The sequence below is a fragment of the Strongylocentrotus purpuratus genome, unplaced genomic scaffold (genome assembly GCF_000002235.5).
Source record: "Strongylocentrotus purpuratus isolate Spur 01 unplaced genomic scaffold, Spur_5.0 spur5_scaffold_5, whole genome shotgun sequence".
Classification (NCBI taxonomy): Eukaryota; Metazoa; Echinodermata; class Echinoidea; order Camarodonta; family Strongylocentrotidae; genus Strongylocentrotus; species Strongylocentrotus purpuratus.
The window spans coordinates 4,037,855-4,055,421 of NW_022145611.1; the positions used below are offsets into that span (position 1 = coordinate 4,037,855).

Here is a 17,567-nt window from a genome sequence, read left to right on the forward strand (position 1 = left end):
ACAATTTGTGGTAAGAAATGCCAGTTGGCCCTTTATATCGATTTCTAGAGATAGATTATTCAAAATTCATTCCCTGAATTAATACTTGATATGAGAGCAAGGAATCTTTTATCTTTTATCTTATAATTTATCTCAATATCCATACCCTTTATGTGCCTTGACATTTTGTTTGTTTGATACTCACAGCTATATTGCTTTAATAAGTGCCTCAATAACTGCCTCTTATTGTTTCAAAATATACAATTGAACTTTAATCCATCTCTGCACGCATTGTATACACACCATTTTTGGTCCAGTAAGTTCTTTGTGTGCATGATCAGAATAAACAAAAACAGACTGAGTAGGCCTATACCCACTCATTTTTCAAATGATATGATATAGGGTTATCAAATTTGATTTTGAGTTGTAGTTTCATTCTTGCATGATACTTATGATGATGTACTAAAACCACTGAATTAAAAAAAAAAGAATATCCCAGCAAAAGCATGCTTGCACGCTAGCTTTCACCAGACATACCGGTAGTGAAAATTGTACAAGTATAACCCGTCACAGCCTTTTGCCCTAGAGACTTGCAGAATAATGTTTTTGTTTGTTTGTTTGTTTGTTTGAGTCTTTTTTTATAGCAAGACTAGGCCAGTCTTATATAATTTTGATGATTCCAAAACCTCACAGTATACTCCAATACTTATCCGCTACATGGTCAAACTTAATTTCTAATTGCTTCCAAACAGTTTCTTTCAAATTGCAAGTACGTGAACTCAACTGCAATTTTTAATATTTCCTACATTATCTGTGTTACATGTCCCACCACTGCCACCATGTTACATTATTGGGTTTGTTTAAGTGTTATTCTTGACTCAAACAGAAGAGTGTTTTAACATGTGGGGAAAGTGTATAGTAAAAAGCATGAGTGCGCCCTCTAACTGAATATACATTATAGTCTGTCAGTTGACTAAATCACTTAAAGGTACTATGTCCCATTTGCAGGCCAAAAAAATAAAAAAGGTTAAATTCCAACGGCATTTGAAGGATAATACTAATTTAAAACTTCCCTAAAGAAAGTGGGGCTTGAAAAAGTCTTCAAGTGGGAAAATAACGACTATTAGTTGTAAAATCGACTTAGGAGCTATAGAGCCAATAAGTAATAGTCTTGATTCTCAGACCATTGTACCGAATGGTCATACGTTTTATGCTGCGCAAAGATTCAATCAGTTTAACTTTGGCCATCAAAAGAAGTGGGTTATTGATGTAGACAAATGCTCATGTACCCTTTACAGCTCTTTTTATGTATGTTATTACCTGAGAAGAAAAAATGCCAGTTAGTCACTCAATGGTGTCTGACAGTGAAGTCTAGCAACTAAATGGGTTTCCTTTCATAATTTGAATATTAGGACACTGCTAACGTTTAAATTTCACTGATAGGACGTACATGACATATTCATGATTCCTGCAAAGTTCTACAGAATTTGAGGTTGGCTGCAAGAGGGACAGAGTACCTTTAAAGGCATCGTTTAACAATGTTGAATCTGAGATGCACGGCCCTACGTGTTATCAGTGTCTGTGATATGGTGTAATATGTAAAATTGCGCTTCAAAATGATAAAGAAGTGCCTCAAAAAAGTGAAAATCTTTGAGTGACCGGTTTTACCATACTCGTTTTCCCTAATAGACCGTCAGCAAAATTCAAAATTTGGTTTCGATTTTCAATCATAAATATCTTGATAATCAGACAGGTGATCGGCTTGTAAAAGTCATGGGGTTCCTGACTGACCTAAAGGTCTATAATTATCATTGCAGCATGAGCTAAGAAACAAAGTTACTGGATCCCTTTAAAAAGCATGAGTGGGTCCTCTAACCGATTATACATTATAGTCTGTCAGTTGACTAAATCACTTAACAGGATTCTGTTACAATCTGATAGAAATATAAATCTCAAAATATACCACCCTTGTTGTTTGTCCTTCAGGTCACATTCCGTATGGGGCCAAGTGTGACTTTGAGTCTGGACTCTGTGGATGGTACAACATTGTGGGCCTAGACCATCAGAACTGGACCAGGCATCATGGGTCAACCAAGTCCACAGGAACAGGACCTAGTGTGGACCATACTTTGGGAACTGAAGAAGGTATGATCAGATTATCGACAAATTGATAGTTATATAGTCGCTTAAACATTACAAAGACTCACCAATCTTGGGAATACTTTTTAATAATAGCTGGTATTGGGTAAAAGTAATGTGATAATGATCCATTAAAGTATTAAATGAATAGCTTCTGCTGATTTGTATTTTTTAAATTTCATGTCATTTGAAACTCAGTGTGTACTTTACAAAGTGCATTAATGAAACCATTGCACGATGGTGGAATTTGCATTTGATAGTAATGAGACATTTATGTGACTGTTCATCTAGGAGGTCAGTTAATATTTAACTATATCTCTAGGTTCTGTTTGGGATTAGTGAATTGAGAATTAAACTTATGGGTTCATATTACATTTTAAACAATTGTGTACAGCTAGAATATGTAAAATTAACTGCAAATAACTTTACCTAGCAGGTTTATGGTAAATGAGTACCAAGAAATCAAGATAACATTAAATCTTGCTCACTGTTGCCAGGCCAGACTTGGGTTTCGACGATCGAGTCTTCTTACATCTGTTAAGGGCCAGCATAAGAGCTCTAATTTGGTTTGAACCTGTCATTTCATTGAGCAATGTAGTTGCTCCCAACCCCTGAACGTTGTACACCTGTAGGCATCACAGTTAACTTAATTGCTTATTGGAGGAGCCTTAGCTATTCTTACATTTACCTCTTATGTATTACAGGTTACTACTTTTATTACGAGACATCAGGAATTGGAACAGGTGATGAGGCATACATGAGGAGCCCGGTGTTTGAAGCTCCGCCCGCTACTACCAGAAATAGGACCAATCCCCTGTACAAGGCATGCAAGGTAATATTCTGTGGAAGATACAATTATTAAGTGATTAAGTTGTTCAGGAAATCCATTTTAAGATGCTTGAAAAATAAAATTGCTTGTTTGAAGGTGCTTGAAAACAGTGGAAAGGTTTGAGCAAATAAAAATGCTTTAAATATACAAGAGTTATTTGTTTCTTTACTCTTTCTCTCTCTCTCTCTCTCTCTGTGCTCTTCTTCTTTTTTGTCCCTTTGGAAAACGCAAATAGATATAAGTGACCATAACTTTTGACAAATTTAACTTATTGGAGAAATAAGTCAATTGTTTGTTTTGTCTTGTTTTGCTGAATAGCACTTTAGATGGATGTAACACCAAACCCATACGTTAAATGATACCATTTATTTGGTTTAGGCAAATATAGTTCACTTTTAATGTACCCATTATCTTCTAATTTTTTCTATTATGAATTCTCACTAGATTTAAGTCATGCATTGTACCTTAAAAATCTGTCGAAATGTCCTTAGTCAGGCACGCCAATAATGTATCTGTTTTGTGTTGCATTCACAAAATATGTACAGAATTTATAGCTATATTTCACTTTCTTTTTCCTCTGAGTGTCAACAGTTTGTATTAAGTGAGATTAAGTAAGTTTATTTAGATACATTTATTGATACTATGTCTTATATGCTGTTTTCTGTTTTTCCCAGTTTCGCTTTGCGTACCACATGTATGGTATGGAGCCCAGCACGCTTAAAATCTTTGCCATCTCTGCAGAAAATCCAGACATTTCAAGTCAACTCTTTAGCGAGTATAATAGGGACATCGATAGATGGGTAGAAATTGTTCAGCCAATGCCTGATGTTATTTCAGACAGGTGGGATATGTTTTGCAATTACCTGTGTGTCTCAAATTCTAAAGGTGAAACTAAATTTGCCACAGTATGGTTTTAGTTTTTTCTAAATTTGTGATTAGAGATCCATGTCTGGAGGTTTTTCTTCGTGAAAGAGGTCACATGTCTCAAGGTCATCTCTGTATACCCCAATACAAGTGAAATGCTATTTCTTTGATGGAAAGGAAACTCAACTAAAGTTATCATTGTAGAGTACTGGTCCCAGTTATTGCACAAAATTATTATCAAACACAACTCCCCAAATCGAACTCAAATCCTAAATTAAGACTTCACTTTGTTTTAAGCCAAGATAAAATTCATTTTTTGTTAGAGTTCCATATGTAATTTGTATGTATTGAATATTCTATGATCGTTATGAAGATCGATCATATAGATATATTTATGCTTTAATCTTATATGTATTTTGTATTGATTTTTTTAATAAATCAATATCACCTTTATATTCTGAATTTTTAAAACTTTAATATCAACTTCGACCAGATACTTTATACAAATTGAAGCGACAAGGGGTAGAGGCTGGAAGGGGGATGTTGCCATTGATGACATCTCGCTCAGCCCAGAATGCTTTGAGAAAAACAACACTTCTGTAGGGTCAACTGCAGGGTACACCAACACATGGTCTTCAGGCCCAAGGACTGCCAACATGACATCATACCCCACCCCCAGCAAAGTCATGACAGGTATGTAGAAGAGTAATTATACTGTTTAAGTTCTTTCTATCTATTCTCATGTGAAACTCTATTCATTTATCATTCATGATGTACCTGATGATGGTAAAGAATGTTATTGTATTAAAAATAGAAGTAAACACATGTATTTAGTTTGTATAACTCATTGTATAAATCTTTAAGAAAGAAAACTAAAAATCTTTTTTATCCCTGCCCTAGCTTGCACCCGTCCCCCCTCTCACTCTCGGTTATGTCTTCCCTACCATTTTCAACAATGTATTAATTATGATTAATAGTATAAATAGATAAAGATTAATTGTGTAACAAGATATACAGCAAATACAGGCATGTTATGCAAAACTAATTTTTCTGCTACTCGGAGTAAACCTCATCTTTTATTTATGTTAGAGTATTGAAAAGCTTACCAGTATCTTTTATTCATGTTTAAGCAATTACATTACGGTCTGATAACATACAAACTGCAAATTGTCAACTTCATCTTATAAGAAAATCTGAAATTTGATCCTAGATCCAACCAGTGGAGTAAAAACCACTGTGGCGACCACTGTTAAAAAGGATCCCGTTCCAAACGTTAACTTCACCTTCACAACCTGCGGCACCCATGGACCTTATGGACCAACCCAAGCTAGATGTATTGCAGCCTACCGCTACACTAACCTGACAGTCAGGGTGCTTAATCATGAAGATTCCATTGCATTGGCAGGGGTGCAAGTCTGGACAGCACCAGAGACGAGGCTCTACAGGTGATTTCTCGAAAGGGATTCCTGTTATATAGTCCCAGATTATATTTAGAGCACTTATGTAATTTTGTTAAAGATACCATATCCCTTTTGCAGCCAACATCAAATTCTGTAGAACTTTGCAGGAATAATGAATATGTCATGTATGTCCTATCTGTGAAATTTAAACATTAGCAGTGTCCTAGTATGCAAATTTTGCAAGGAAACCTGTTTACCTTCTAGACTTCACTGTCAGACACTATTGAGTGACTGACCGACATCTTTTTTTCTTCGGTATAAATAACATACACAAAATGAGCTGTAACAGGTACATGAGCAGTTGTCTATAACCCACTACTTGTAATTGCCAAAATTAAAGTGATTGATTCTTTGTGCAGCATAAAACGTACAACCATTCGGTAGAAGGGTCCACAAATCAGACTATTACTTACGTGATTACAATCACTTAAGTCGATTCGACAACTAATGGTCGTTATTTTCTCACTAATGGCCATTTTCAAGCCCTTTCGTTTTGAGGAAAGTTCTAAATAAGTATTTTCTTTCAAATGCCGTTGGAACCTTTTCATTTTTTTGATCTGCAAATGGGACATAGTACCTTTAAGATGTATGGAAATAATTTCCTAGCGAACCAAGATAGCAGTGTGTACATACATTGAATTTTTAGTTATTTGGGGGAATGGAAATTTTTAGCATAGTGTCAATTGTTTATTATTTATCCTTTAACTTTATTCTCTTCTGAACAGTTGATTTTGATGAGGGATAGAGTATATGTATGAGTGTGCGTGTATGTGTGTGTGTGTGTGTGTGTTTGAGAGATAGAGAGAGAGAGAGAGAAAGAGAGAGGGAGAAAGAGGGGTGAGGGAGAAGACCTTACTCTGTATTTTAATTTGGTGCTTTTCAATTCAATTTAATTCTATTCGATTCTATTCAATTCTGTTATTCATCCAAATTCACAAGAATACATGGAAATTTGTTTTGGTCGTATATTGTAAAAATATGTAATATATATATATCATTTTAAAGATAAAGACCAGTAATGGTCATGCAATCGCAGTGTAAAAGAAACGTGAAATCGATCAGAAAAGGTTGATCATGCATCTAGCATATAAGTATTGGTGTGTACTGCAAGGTTCTGGAATAAAATGATAAGAAATTTGGCCCAGTCTTGGTAAAGTTACAAGCACTGTACACAGAAAGATGTATATGGGACTACGTGACACGTGCGCGACACGTGCGAGATATCTATCAGGTCAAAATAGATATAATAATTTACCAAATATATCAATTAGTAGGCGGTTTCTCGGCAAAATGTGTATCATCACATATTAGTCAAAACATATTCTTTCACATGATTGGTAATAAGAGCTTCCATTTCATTTTTTGAGAGGGGGGCTTTTTCAAAACTGGTCTTTACCTTTAAATTGTTTTGTCTTACTGTTTATAAATTTGTAATTGGGATTAAAACTGTAGTTTTAATTCTGTATTAAAACAAAATGCAATTAATGCCATTTTTCATCCCTAAACATTGTTCACACATATGACCTAGTAAACTGCCACAGCAAAATATACGCTGTTTTAGGTATGAATAAATGGCAAATGGGGTTGAGAAAAATCAACTGACTTTGTGCGTAATGCCATTTTATTGAACTTTGCCATATTTTTTAATGCGGTTTACCATTCAATAATTTTTCGTTATCAGTTCTGTTTTTAAAACATTGATCAATTCTGAAACTCCAGTATAACTGCCTATGGTGCTAGCGGAGGGGCCGGTACGCTTATTTTGCGCTAATTTTTAAACCATGGGTTAAATGTAAACCTCCTTTGTGAATTTGGGCCATAAAGTCTACATTTGCAAAGACTATGTGGTAGAAATGCCAGTTTGTTTTGATAATATTTTGAACAACTCAATTCCTCTCAATAAATGGAGCATGGTATTGTAACAAAAATAGGACTGTGTGCAAAGCAATTTTGTTGTTGTACTCATGCATTGGGTGTATTCTTAAGGCTCTGAATCAAAAGTTGTGGAGCCAAACCTTAAAATATAAGCCATTGTTTTGAAAGAATCAATCCAATCCAATCTTATCGACTCTTAGTCCAAACTACTTGTTCAACACAAATATTCTCCTTTGGCAAGAAAAGGGTTATGTTTTATATGTAATACCTGGACGTTTCAGTAGCGTGAGGATTGAGGTGAATCCCCTGTAATTCCCTTCTAGGAAAAGCCTTCTATCATCACCATGAAAGACCTGTTAAAGATGTCCAAGGATTATATGACATATGAGTAGAACCTTTTAGAGTTTTATTTGTATTTGGATTTATTTATTAAACCATAAAATAACATCAAATGAAAACAGTAACAGTATATCAATTTAAAGAGTAAATAAAATTATGGTTAGGAATACTGAAAAGCAAAATGCTTGTAACATGGTAATTCTGAAAGAAGAAAAAGGGAAAAACATTTAAAGATTTAAAAAACAAAAACAAGACTACATACATTATCACACACAGACACACAAACGCACGCACCCTCACAGATACACTCACACGTACATGCCTGGGACTTCAATTTAAAATATAAAATGGGGGGGGGGGGGTCATATATAAATCATTCATCATACAAATGCATATATCCATACAATTTCAGTAGAAGGAGCCTAATAACATTGAATTTTACAATAATTTAATTTGCAATAGTTAAAGTTATAGTAAACTAAGAAAATGACTCCTTCATAATTCCATTTTAGGAAAAGCCTTCATCCATCACGATGAAAGACCTGCTACAGATCACCCAGGATGTAGCTCAAGGATGCCGCTACTTGGAATCCAGACGCTTCATCCATCGAGACATTGCAGCCAGGAACATCTTACTCACCACCAAGGAGTCTGGTAGAGCTGCAAAGATTGCAGACTTTGGCATGGCCAGGGATATTTACAGGTAAGAATTTGTATCTGCTATTTGTCTTTGCAAGCATTTGATGCGATGGCTGCACTAGAAGATGGATTGCTCCACAAATGTACCCCCGAAAAAAGAACAAGATACTTGATAATGTTACAAACATGAAGGAGTTTTGAAATTCTTTTCATTTTCAGCTATTTCATATGGTAGTTGAAGGAATATAGTAATGATTGTTGAATTTGTTCATTCCTTACTTTTGCTGTAGCCCTAAATAATCCTTGATCGGCATTCTATATATTAAGAGGAAGAGGGATTCCAAAGGGAAAAAATAGAATGACTGTTAAGATATGAAGTATTTAAAAAAAATGATTTATTAACCAATTTTTCAAGTTTATGTCTAAATATATATACAGTCAAACCTGCTTTAGTGACCACCTGTCTACAAAGACCACATTTTTTGTTTCCCTTGAAAATGGTTTCTCATTGAGACATGTACTAAATGAACCTGTCTGCAAAGACCACTTTTTGTGTTTCCCTTTGGCAGTAGCTATAGACAGGTTTGACTATATATGTACCTACGTTCCTTACTTGTGTCTTGTTTGTTTGAAAGGGCTGATTATTATCGCAAAGGAGGACAAGCTCTGCTCCCTGTGAAATGGATGCCTCCTGAAGCATTCCAAGATGGCATCTTCACATCGAAAACAGATGTCTGGTATGTTGATTTTGTTTTCTTGTCGCTTAAATCCCCACTGCACTACTTATAGCTAATTGGGCCCTCTATATAGCCAACAATGCCTAAGTGGTATCCATTGATTCCCCATGATGCCCTTTTTCTTATGTTAATTGAGAGCTGATTTGATGAGATAACCACCTGCCAGTGACCTTGCAGGGAGGTCTAATCCCTCCATGCCAAACTAGTGCAGAGGGGCTTTATGTCCTATATACTTGTAATTAGAGTTCATAGAGAGCATAGATCCAAATTGATGACACTGTCTGTGACATCATGTTAGGAATAACAAATTATTATGTAAGTGGCATATTTGTGATTATGACAAGTTTAATCACTGAAATGGTCTCTTTTTTGTTCTTCAGAGATCAAATCTAATTGTTCTGATTATTTGAGGAGGTTTTTTACACCATTCTCCTTTCCACCAACTTTCATCAAACTTCAGTTCAATTTGAATTCAATCAAATCTATTAATTTTATAAAATCATGCTAGTATATTATCATTTAAAATTGTTTAGGGTCTAGCAACTTGTAATTCTCAACTGTACTCCAAACAACAAATCAAGGTGGCAAAATATGCATTGTAGTTTTCCTGTTGTAATTTTAAGTATTGTTTTATTGCTATTGATATGCCATGGCTAAATAAACTGCAGAATACTCCACCGTGCATCGGTACAAAGTATTGGGATAAGGGTTGGGATTTGGATTAGGATTAGCAATATGGTCATTTGGATCAAGATTTGGGTTTGGGTTAGGGTTACTTGTGTGGTAGACTTTTTATTTATAGAGTCTTGGTGCCCTTCTGGCTTTCAGCACACGACACCATGTTTTTGTCTTATGTTTTATATATTACATGTTATACCAATGGAAAACAAATTTCTGTATTATATTATGGACAATAAAATCTTGAATCTTGGTAGGGTATTTTGCTGTTCCAGAATACTACATTTCTAAAGTGTTTGTGTTCTGTGCAGGGCATATGGTGTGCTGCTATGGGAGATCATCTCCTTAGGATTCATGCCGTATCCTGGGATGAGTAATCAGGAGGTGATCCAGTTTGTATCAGCAGGAGAGAGGATGAACCCACCAAGAAGCTGTCCCCAACCTGTGTAAGTATCAATGCATAAGTTATACTGAGGGGTCAGTGACACAAAGTCATAACTCCATTTTGGCCATTTTTAGAAAAAGTGGTTTATGTGTCACTGAGCACTTGGGCCTTTAGAGAAAGTTGAGTTCTGGGAAGAGGTGAAAAAATAATTTGTGAGCGTTATCATTGCTATTATGCAAGTGTGAAGAACATCAGATAAAAAATGTTCCCTGAAAAGCATTGCTCTTTGAATGCTTTCATGTTCTAAATATGGCATGTAACAACTTAAAAATCGGGACAGATTTTTATGCCACATGTGTGTGTAGCCTCATATACATCATTTTGTGTACATGTAATTTTTACAAATAATGGTCCAAATTTCTTATCATTTTGACGATTCCAGAACCTTGCAGTACACACCAATACTTAAATGCTATAGATGATCAACCTTTTCTGATCAATTCCACACCTTTTCTTTCACAATGTTATTGCATGACCAGAACTCAACTTTATCTTTAAGGAGTCAAGTCTATGTTTCACTAGCCATTGACTTCAATTGAGTGGAATTAAGTCTTTGTGTTTCCTGGAAAACCCACATTTATCTGAACATTTTGATATCAAATACTCATCTTGGCGTAATATGGAGTTATGTCTTTGTGTCACTGATCCCTCGATATAGAGTGTGATCGATGCCCGATAGGCTGTCTCCCACAAGCTCTTTGATTTTCATCATTTTCACATATTTGGCTTGATAGTAAAGTTAGCTCAAGTTAACAGTCTCTTCTTCATTTTACCATGAATCTAGCTGACAAGATTTTTTTTTAAAGATTTCTTCATTTGTTTCTCATGCATTTGAAGGAGCAACATTTTCAGTTGCTGATTGTAAGTCGCTGTACACTGTATGTGTAATGTTACATGGATTCATGATCTCTCAGCCTCCATTGACCAAATCTGTCTGAATGACAGTCAATGATAAGGATAATGGGGTGGTTTTCTTTTTTGTTGATTTTGTGCTTGCCTGGCGCCAGCAATATGATAGTTTCAAACACCAGCCTCTTTCTACACCCGTATGTTTCTACATCCACATTGCATGGTTTTTGACTGCCTTCAAGAAAGTTTCTAGGACTCCCTACAGCCTACTATCCTAATCCAACGTCATCTTTTCTAATAAAAATTCTTCGAGTACGGTGATGTCAATCTCAATCCTGGGCCCAGTAATTTCAACCACACTGACCAGATTGGTATGGTTCCTGACGGTCATCCTACCGATATCTGTCCTGTCTATGATGTATCGTACGTGTTGAAATGCAACCCATCCTTAGTGGGTTCAAATCCCACCACTGCCCCCATGTGATGTTTCATTTGTTAGTTAGAATGAGGGAGTCCTGAATAATAACTCAACAAACGGTGATTTGCTGTGCCTTAACTCTGTCAGGCTGTAAGGTTTATTCTGATGCGCTAGTGCCTTTTGGTAAGGCATTAATCCTCATTACCAGGTCCCTCAGAGAGGACCTAAAGCCGTCGGTCGTCTGGTTGCTTACTAACAAACATTTATGCTTTCTTAGCAGCCAGGTAAAATAACCACCACCACCACGACCAAATAAGTTATATTGGAAGGCTCTCTAAGCCCTCTTGCATTATAAATATTATAGTCTCAAGTAGATCACGTAAAAAGGAATTTGGTTACACCGACCAAATCCCACCAGTTCCTCTCTGTGATGATGTGTAGGGAGCAATCCTTGATCATGGGGTATCTAGACATGCTGGGGAAGTTGGGAGAGCGTGTTGTGAAAAGAGGACACATTGTGGACAGAGAGCAGGGGGATGTTTCACAAAGATCCTATAAGATGAACTTATCTCTAAGTTGGACTTTACAATTATGGAAAGCTGTTAGCATCTATGTAAATATTTTGTAAAAGTTTTTTTAAAAGGCAGAAAATGTTGATTCAAATCATTCATATTTTCTATTATCATGGGAGATTTCATGTTCTTGATGTGGAATTTAGGAAAAGTCTAAAATACTTGAATTTTCGCTTTTGAATATATTTCATTATAAGACTACAAATGGCTCCCCATAATATTTATGTCCAACTTAGAGTTAAGTTCGACTTAGGATCTTTGTGAAACACCCCCAGGAAGAATGAAACAAAGACAACTTTCTGCTGTTGCCTCTAATCTTTCTTCTTACATGCCTTTTGCTATTAATAGTTATCAAAATAGAGGTATATAATTCACCCCATTCGATGACAGTCAACTCTTTTAACCCTTTTGATCTGCTTTGAATCTTAGATTTAATTTGATGTCCCAGTGCTGGCGTCACATCCCTGAAGATCGACCACCATTCACCACCATCTTAGAAAGCATCAATTACTGCTTACAGGTGAGTGCAGGACTAGACCTGATGATATAGCTCTAGTGATAATAAATATTGCATTTTTTATTTAAAAAAAAGTTATGTTACAAAATTGTTTTTTCAATAAAAATTTAACCTTACTCCATCAAGCCCTTCATAAAGAAAATAAGGCATGTGCAACTTTGTTCAGATAATACTCTACCATGTTGGTTGCCTGACTAGTATCTCACTTGTGGTGGCATCAAAAGGACTTCATAATTAATCACTTTGGCAAAGTTGAAGAACTGAAATGTCTGACTCTTTACACAAATATGTTTAATGGCTCAAATGATCATAAGATGCTACCATGACAAGTATGATTTTTGAATATGTATTGTCTTTGGAAGCCTTTCAAATAGATAAATTGATCATTCACAATAATGACTGGGCAACTAAATTACTTTAGTATGAACTTTTCCACTGTTTGCAGGACCCAGATGTTTTAGAAACACCACTTCCCAAGGTGCTGACTGAACGGAAGAAACAGCTGACAATCATGAGACCTCCAGACCCCAAGAGATCCCCTGTCCTCAGAGTGGAAAGGGTCATCAGGTCATGCGAGCCTTCACCCTTCAGTAGCCAAAGGGTGTCGCCCCTCCATCACACCCCATCCCCAACACACCAGCCCACATGGGTTGGGCAAACGGGGGAAGGGTCATCCCAACAGGGGCTTCATCATCAGGATGAAGGGATTGATAGAACTTACAATGGGAAGAGGTTTCAGGACCATTCACCTCTCAACTCATCTTCGATACTACTCACCAACAAATCGTATGGATTCAGGAGTCTTGCAAGAGACATTACAGGAGATGCTAAAGACAGGACTTGCCATAATGGAGTAACTGAGAATTCATCACAAATGAATAACCTCAGTCCAACCAGGCATGTTAATGAAACAGAACAATCGAGTGAGATGTCGACTCTGCTTCACGTAGGGAGAAGCGGGTCTTCAAGAAGTGACTCTCTAAGCGATATCCCTGCAGGAAGCAATCAGGAACCTGGATGGTATCCTGATCCAACATGTAAACCGAAGAGATCTGCGAGCATGCGCCACGGCGAGGCATCCAGGGAGCACACCAAGTCTCCCTTGACACGAGGCCTCAGCTGGACCCAAAGGCCTCCTCAATCACAAGACAATCAAAACCCGCAAGATACCAATATCCATCGTTCCACAAGTCTTCCTGGTATCCCGGTCATCGTGACCACGCCCAACCCTATGTCGAAGGACAACATCGCATTCAAATTGCAGCTGAAGACCGCCACCAATGGCAGCTTCTCTCGGGCTGGAAGCTTGAAGAAAAAATTGAGCAAAAAGTTGTCGAGGGACTACCGTAATACAGATAGCGAACCGCTGGTAAGTGAAGAGAACATTATCAACAAACAATCGCAGGATACGTTTTTATAGCGCTGGTTAAGAAGCATTCTGTCATTTCTTTTGCTTTTACCTGGAATATCTGATGACTCCAATTCACTCTGGATGATTACAGCATTTGTTATTTGACCTTTCTGCAAAGACAATTTAAATACGGAAATGTTGATATCTGCTATCAAAGTGCTGTAGAAATATATTTGAAATTGTTGATACTCTGTACATGTTGATTAACCATCATATGCTGCATATCTTATTTACTCCTACTTAATATCCTTAAATTAAGCTGATACGTTGAGATGTGCACATTCAATGAACAAAATAATGTATGATTTTAAAGCACAAATTGAAATATATGTATGTTGCAATATTACAAAACACAGAATTATTATTATTCATATTAACTTTTTCTACTGTTTTAATAGATGAATTTTTAATGCTGATACTTGTCTATCTTGGAATATATATGCAATAACAGATAATGATAAATCTTATGTATATGTTGGATTATTTTATATTTATATGTAAATGCTTCAGCCCTGTACGTGATGTTGCATTTGCAAGCTAAGAGGGATATGGCAAATCTTGTGTAGACCAGTTTTAGGGGATCCAGTTTGATGGACTATATAAATCAGGCGATAATACTTAAAATATTATTTTCTTCAATAAAGTCTTTCAATGACCAAATCTTTCAAAACAATTTTTTAGTTTCGATGATCAGAATTTTTTTTGTTAACACTAATTTTCTAGCAACATTTTGTGTGTGCGCGCCTTAATATGATGTCAATAAAAACATTGTATCGTTTGTATATTTTGATGTAACTGATCTCTTTGGAATATAAATCAGAACTATTACCCTGTCAGAAACATTGATCAAATATACCATGCACTGAGAGGCTTCTGTCGAAAATATGGATTCTCCAAGATGACTGCCATATAGTACTACTTTCCAAGGGGGGTCATTTTAATGGTGCCTCAAAAAAAGGGCACAATATATTTGATTTACATTTCTCATCGAAATAAGAAAATAAAAGTGTGAACTTTAAAGAAAGAAATCTTTGTCCAAAGACTCATGGTGTATTGCTGGTTAATAATAATATTAATAATAATAGGATTTATATAACGCCTCTTCTAGAGGATACAAGGCGCTGTATTTTTAGTCTTAAGGACAAATTAAAAATTGTAGAGGTATTTTTTCAGATGTTCTTTTTAAGAAATCAAGCGAAGATTTGAAGGATTTGAAGCCAGCTTTTTTCAGTTATGAGAAAGGAAGGAGCTGATAAAGTTATGTAAGCAGACAGGGGCTTAGCTAAAGGGGGGGGGGGGGGGTGTATCAGGATATTGTCTGTAAAATTGCGCTGCTGTCAGTAAAAAAAGAGAAAAGGGGGAGGGGAAAATGAGAAGAAAAGAAAAGGAGAGAAGGAAAAGAAAGGAAAGAAGAGAAAAGTGAAAGAAAAGATGAAGGAGAGGAAAGAAAAGAAAAGAAAGAAAAGGAGAAAAAAAGAGAAAAAGGAAACAAAAGAAACAGGAGCTGAAAGAGAGGAGAGAGAAAGAAGGGGGTAAGAGTCTGAGAGAAAAGGGGTGGGAGTAAGAGAGAGAGAGGGAGGGGGATGTAGGGTGGAGTCACCATATAGAGGGAGCAAGAAAAATATGCACAGATAATTATGTTGCTGTGTCTGTATTCTTGCTCGATCCTCGTGTACTATATCAATGCAGAAGTTTGAAGTCGGTGAGATGTATTATGTTGGTCGGCCGGCAATTTTATTTTCCCTAAGAACTTTGTGACTTTTTATCAGACAAAGAAACGTTTTTGAAAATTCAGACAATGATTAAAAGTTGGTACAACGAATCGTCTTCTTTCTCTAATAATTTATTGAAACTGAATTCAGACTAGGATAAAGAGTTGAAAACAGTACAACGAATTGTCTTCTTTCTCTAATGATTTAATGAAACGTCAAAGCTTCAACGCGTTGCGCGGGAGGTGGGCGGGGAACTGGGGGAAACCGGAGAGAATTAAAAACTTTCATTTTCAGCAAAAATGATGAACTTACCCCTTGCCATTTTTGCCAAAAGGTGGCGATTTCAAAATTTATCCTAAAATTGTCCTTTCGCCCCATTTTGGAAACAAAAGGGGATCAATATAATTCTGAAGGCAATCTGGGACTTTCATGATGAGGAAACAAAGAAGATTGAAAATTTTCAATTTTGGCAAAAATGGTGAACTAACCACATGCCATTTTTGCAAAAAAATATGAAAACCACCATCCCATTTTATTGAAACGATCCCCATCTCTCTCTCTCTTAATTCATGTTGTACAACTTTTAGAAAAGTGCAGTTGGGTCTAAACACTGAATACACAATGTAAAGAATAAAAAAAGTTAATCCAGTATATACCCACTATGCAGGCGCGGATCCAGGATTTCTTGGGGGGGCCGAAATTTGAAAATATGCGAGCCAAATATTGGTACGTAATGGTGACCAGCAGTGACGTAATGAGCAAAAACGTTAGGGGGGGGGGAACAAAAAATCTGCATCACCAATGCCCAGGAAGCTCAGGGGGTATGGGCTATTAATGGCGGCCAGATGAGCATATTTTGATAATTCATGACACTGGCAGGTGACTAATTGGCGTGGGGTCCTGGGGGTAGAGCCCCCGGAAGCTCAGGGTTTTCAGACGTTTACTTACGGTCAGATGAGCATATTTTGATACCTTATTTGTGACACTGGCAGGACACTAATTGGCGTGAGGTCCAGGGGGCGGAGCAGGGGGGTTGCTATATAAAGGGGGGTGTTAGGCTACTGTCAGTAAAATTACGCTGCCATCGGGAAAAGTGAGAAAAGGGGAGGGAAAAAACGAGAGGGAAAGGGAAAACTGAAAGGAAAGAAAGGGAGAGAAAGGGAAATAAATTAAATTACCGACAGATTAGCATCTAGAGGACTGCTTTAGGGCCATAGATGGGGTCCAGGGGGCAGAGCCACCGGAAGATCAGGTCAATTCAATTATGGTCAAATGAGCATATTTTGATACCTGTTTTGTGCCACTGGCAGGTCACTAATTGGCCTAGGGGCCCGGGGGCAGAGCCCCCTGAATCCGACGGGTTTTAAGCATTATATGACCGACATATCAACATCCAGGGGTCCGCTTTAGGGCGCTAGGTTGGGTCCAGGGGGAGAGCCCCCAGAAGCTAAAGGGTTTAAGGCGTTTAAATACGGTCAGGTGAGCTTTTCTTTTAATACCCTATTTGTGACACCGGTAGGACACCAACTGAAGTGGGGTCTACGGGGCAGAGCCCCCGGAAGCTCAGGGGTTTTTGGCATTCAATCACGGTCAGATTAGCCTATTTTGATACGTCATTATCTTATGAGTACGCCAGTGCCCCCCCACCCCGATCTACACCTTGTTGGCGCAAACAATTTGCAACCCATCTTTCCCTTTCTCTCCTCTTTGCTGGGGGAGGGAGGCAACAGCCTTTCGCCTCCCCCCCCCCCCCTGATACACACGTTGTTGGGCAGATTAATCCCAACTGATCTCCCCTTCATTTCACTCTTTTTTTCTTCCCTTTTAGCTCTCCTCTTTCCCTTTCTTCTCTCTTATTGTTGGTGGGGGAGGGGGAGGCAATGGTCTATTGGCCCCTCCCCCCCCCCCCCGATCCACAACTTGTTGGAGGGAAAATTGCAACTGATGTCCCGCTTTTTTCCAACCCTTTATTTCCCTTTCCTTTTCTATTATTTTTAAGATAAAGGGGGGGGGGGTCAACAGCCTGGGAGGCACCCTTTTCCCCCTCCCATCTCCTTCTTTTTCCCCCTTTTTCTTTACTTCTTCCTCTTTTATTTCTCTTCTC

At 37.3% G+C, this 17,567-nt stretch overlaps 2 protein-coding genes across 2 annotated transcripts; both read left to right on the plus strand.

Annotated features, from left to right (window-relative positions):
* Window positions 1–7,237, plus strand: LOC753560 (ALK tyrosine kinase receptor). The gene is made up of 7 exons (XM_030998648.1): window positions 1–10; window positions 1,966–2,124; window positions 2,823–2,950; window positions 3,622–3,788; window positions 4,305–4,504; window positions 5,022–5,256; window positions 6,991–7,237. Exons 3-7 carry the CDS (start codon window positions 2,876–2,878, stop codon window positions 7,040–7,042), a joined length of 729 nt encoding a protein of 242 aa, XP_030854508.1. The 5' UTR covers window positions 1–10; window positions 1,966–2,124; window positions 2,823–2,875; the 3' UTR covers window positions 7,043–7,237.
* Window positions 7,238–7,962: 725 nt separating this feature from the next.
* On the plus strand, window positions 7,963–14,771 carry LOC115929526 (protein sevenless-like). The gene is made up of 5 exons (XM_030998647.1): window positions 7,963–8,188; window positions 8,760–8,861; window positions 9,851–9,985; window positions 12,253–12,343; window positions 12,786–14,771. Exons 1-5 carry the CDS (start codon window positions 8,019–8,021, stop codon window positions 13,758–13,760), a joined length of 1,473 nt encoding a protein of 490 aa, XP_030854507.1. The 5' UTR covers window positions 7,963–8,018; the 3' UTR covers window positions 13,761–14,771.
* The last annotated feature ends 2,796 nt before the right edge of the window (window positions 14,772–17,567 follow it).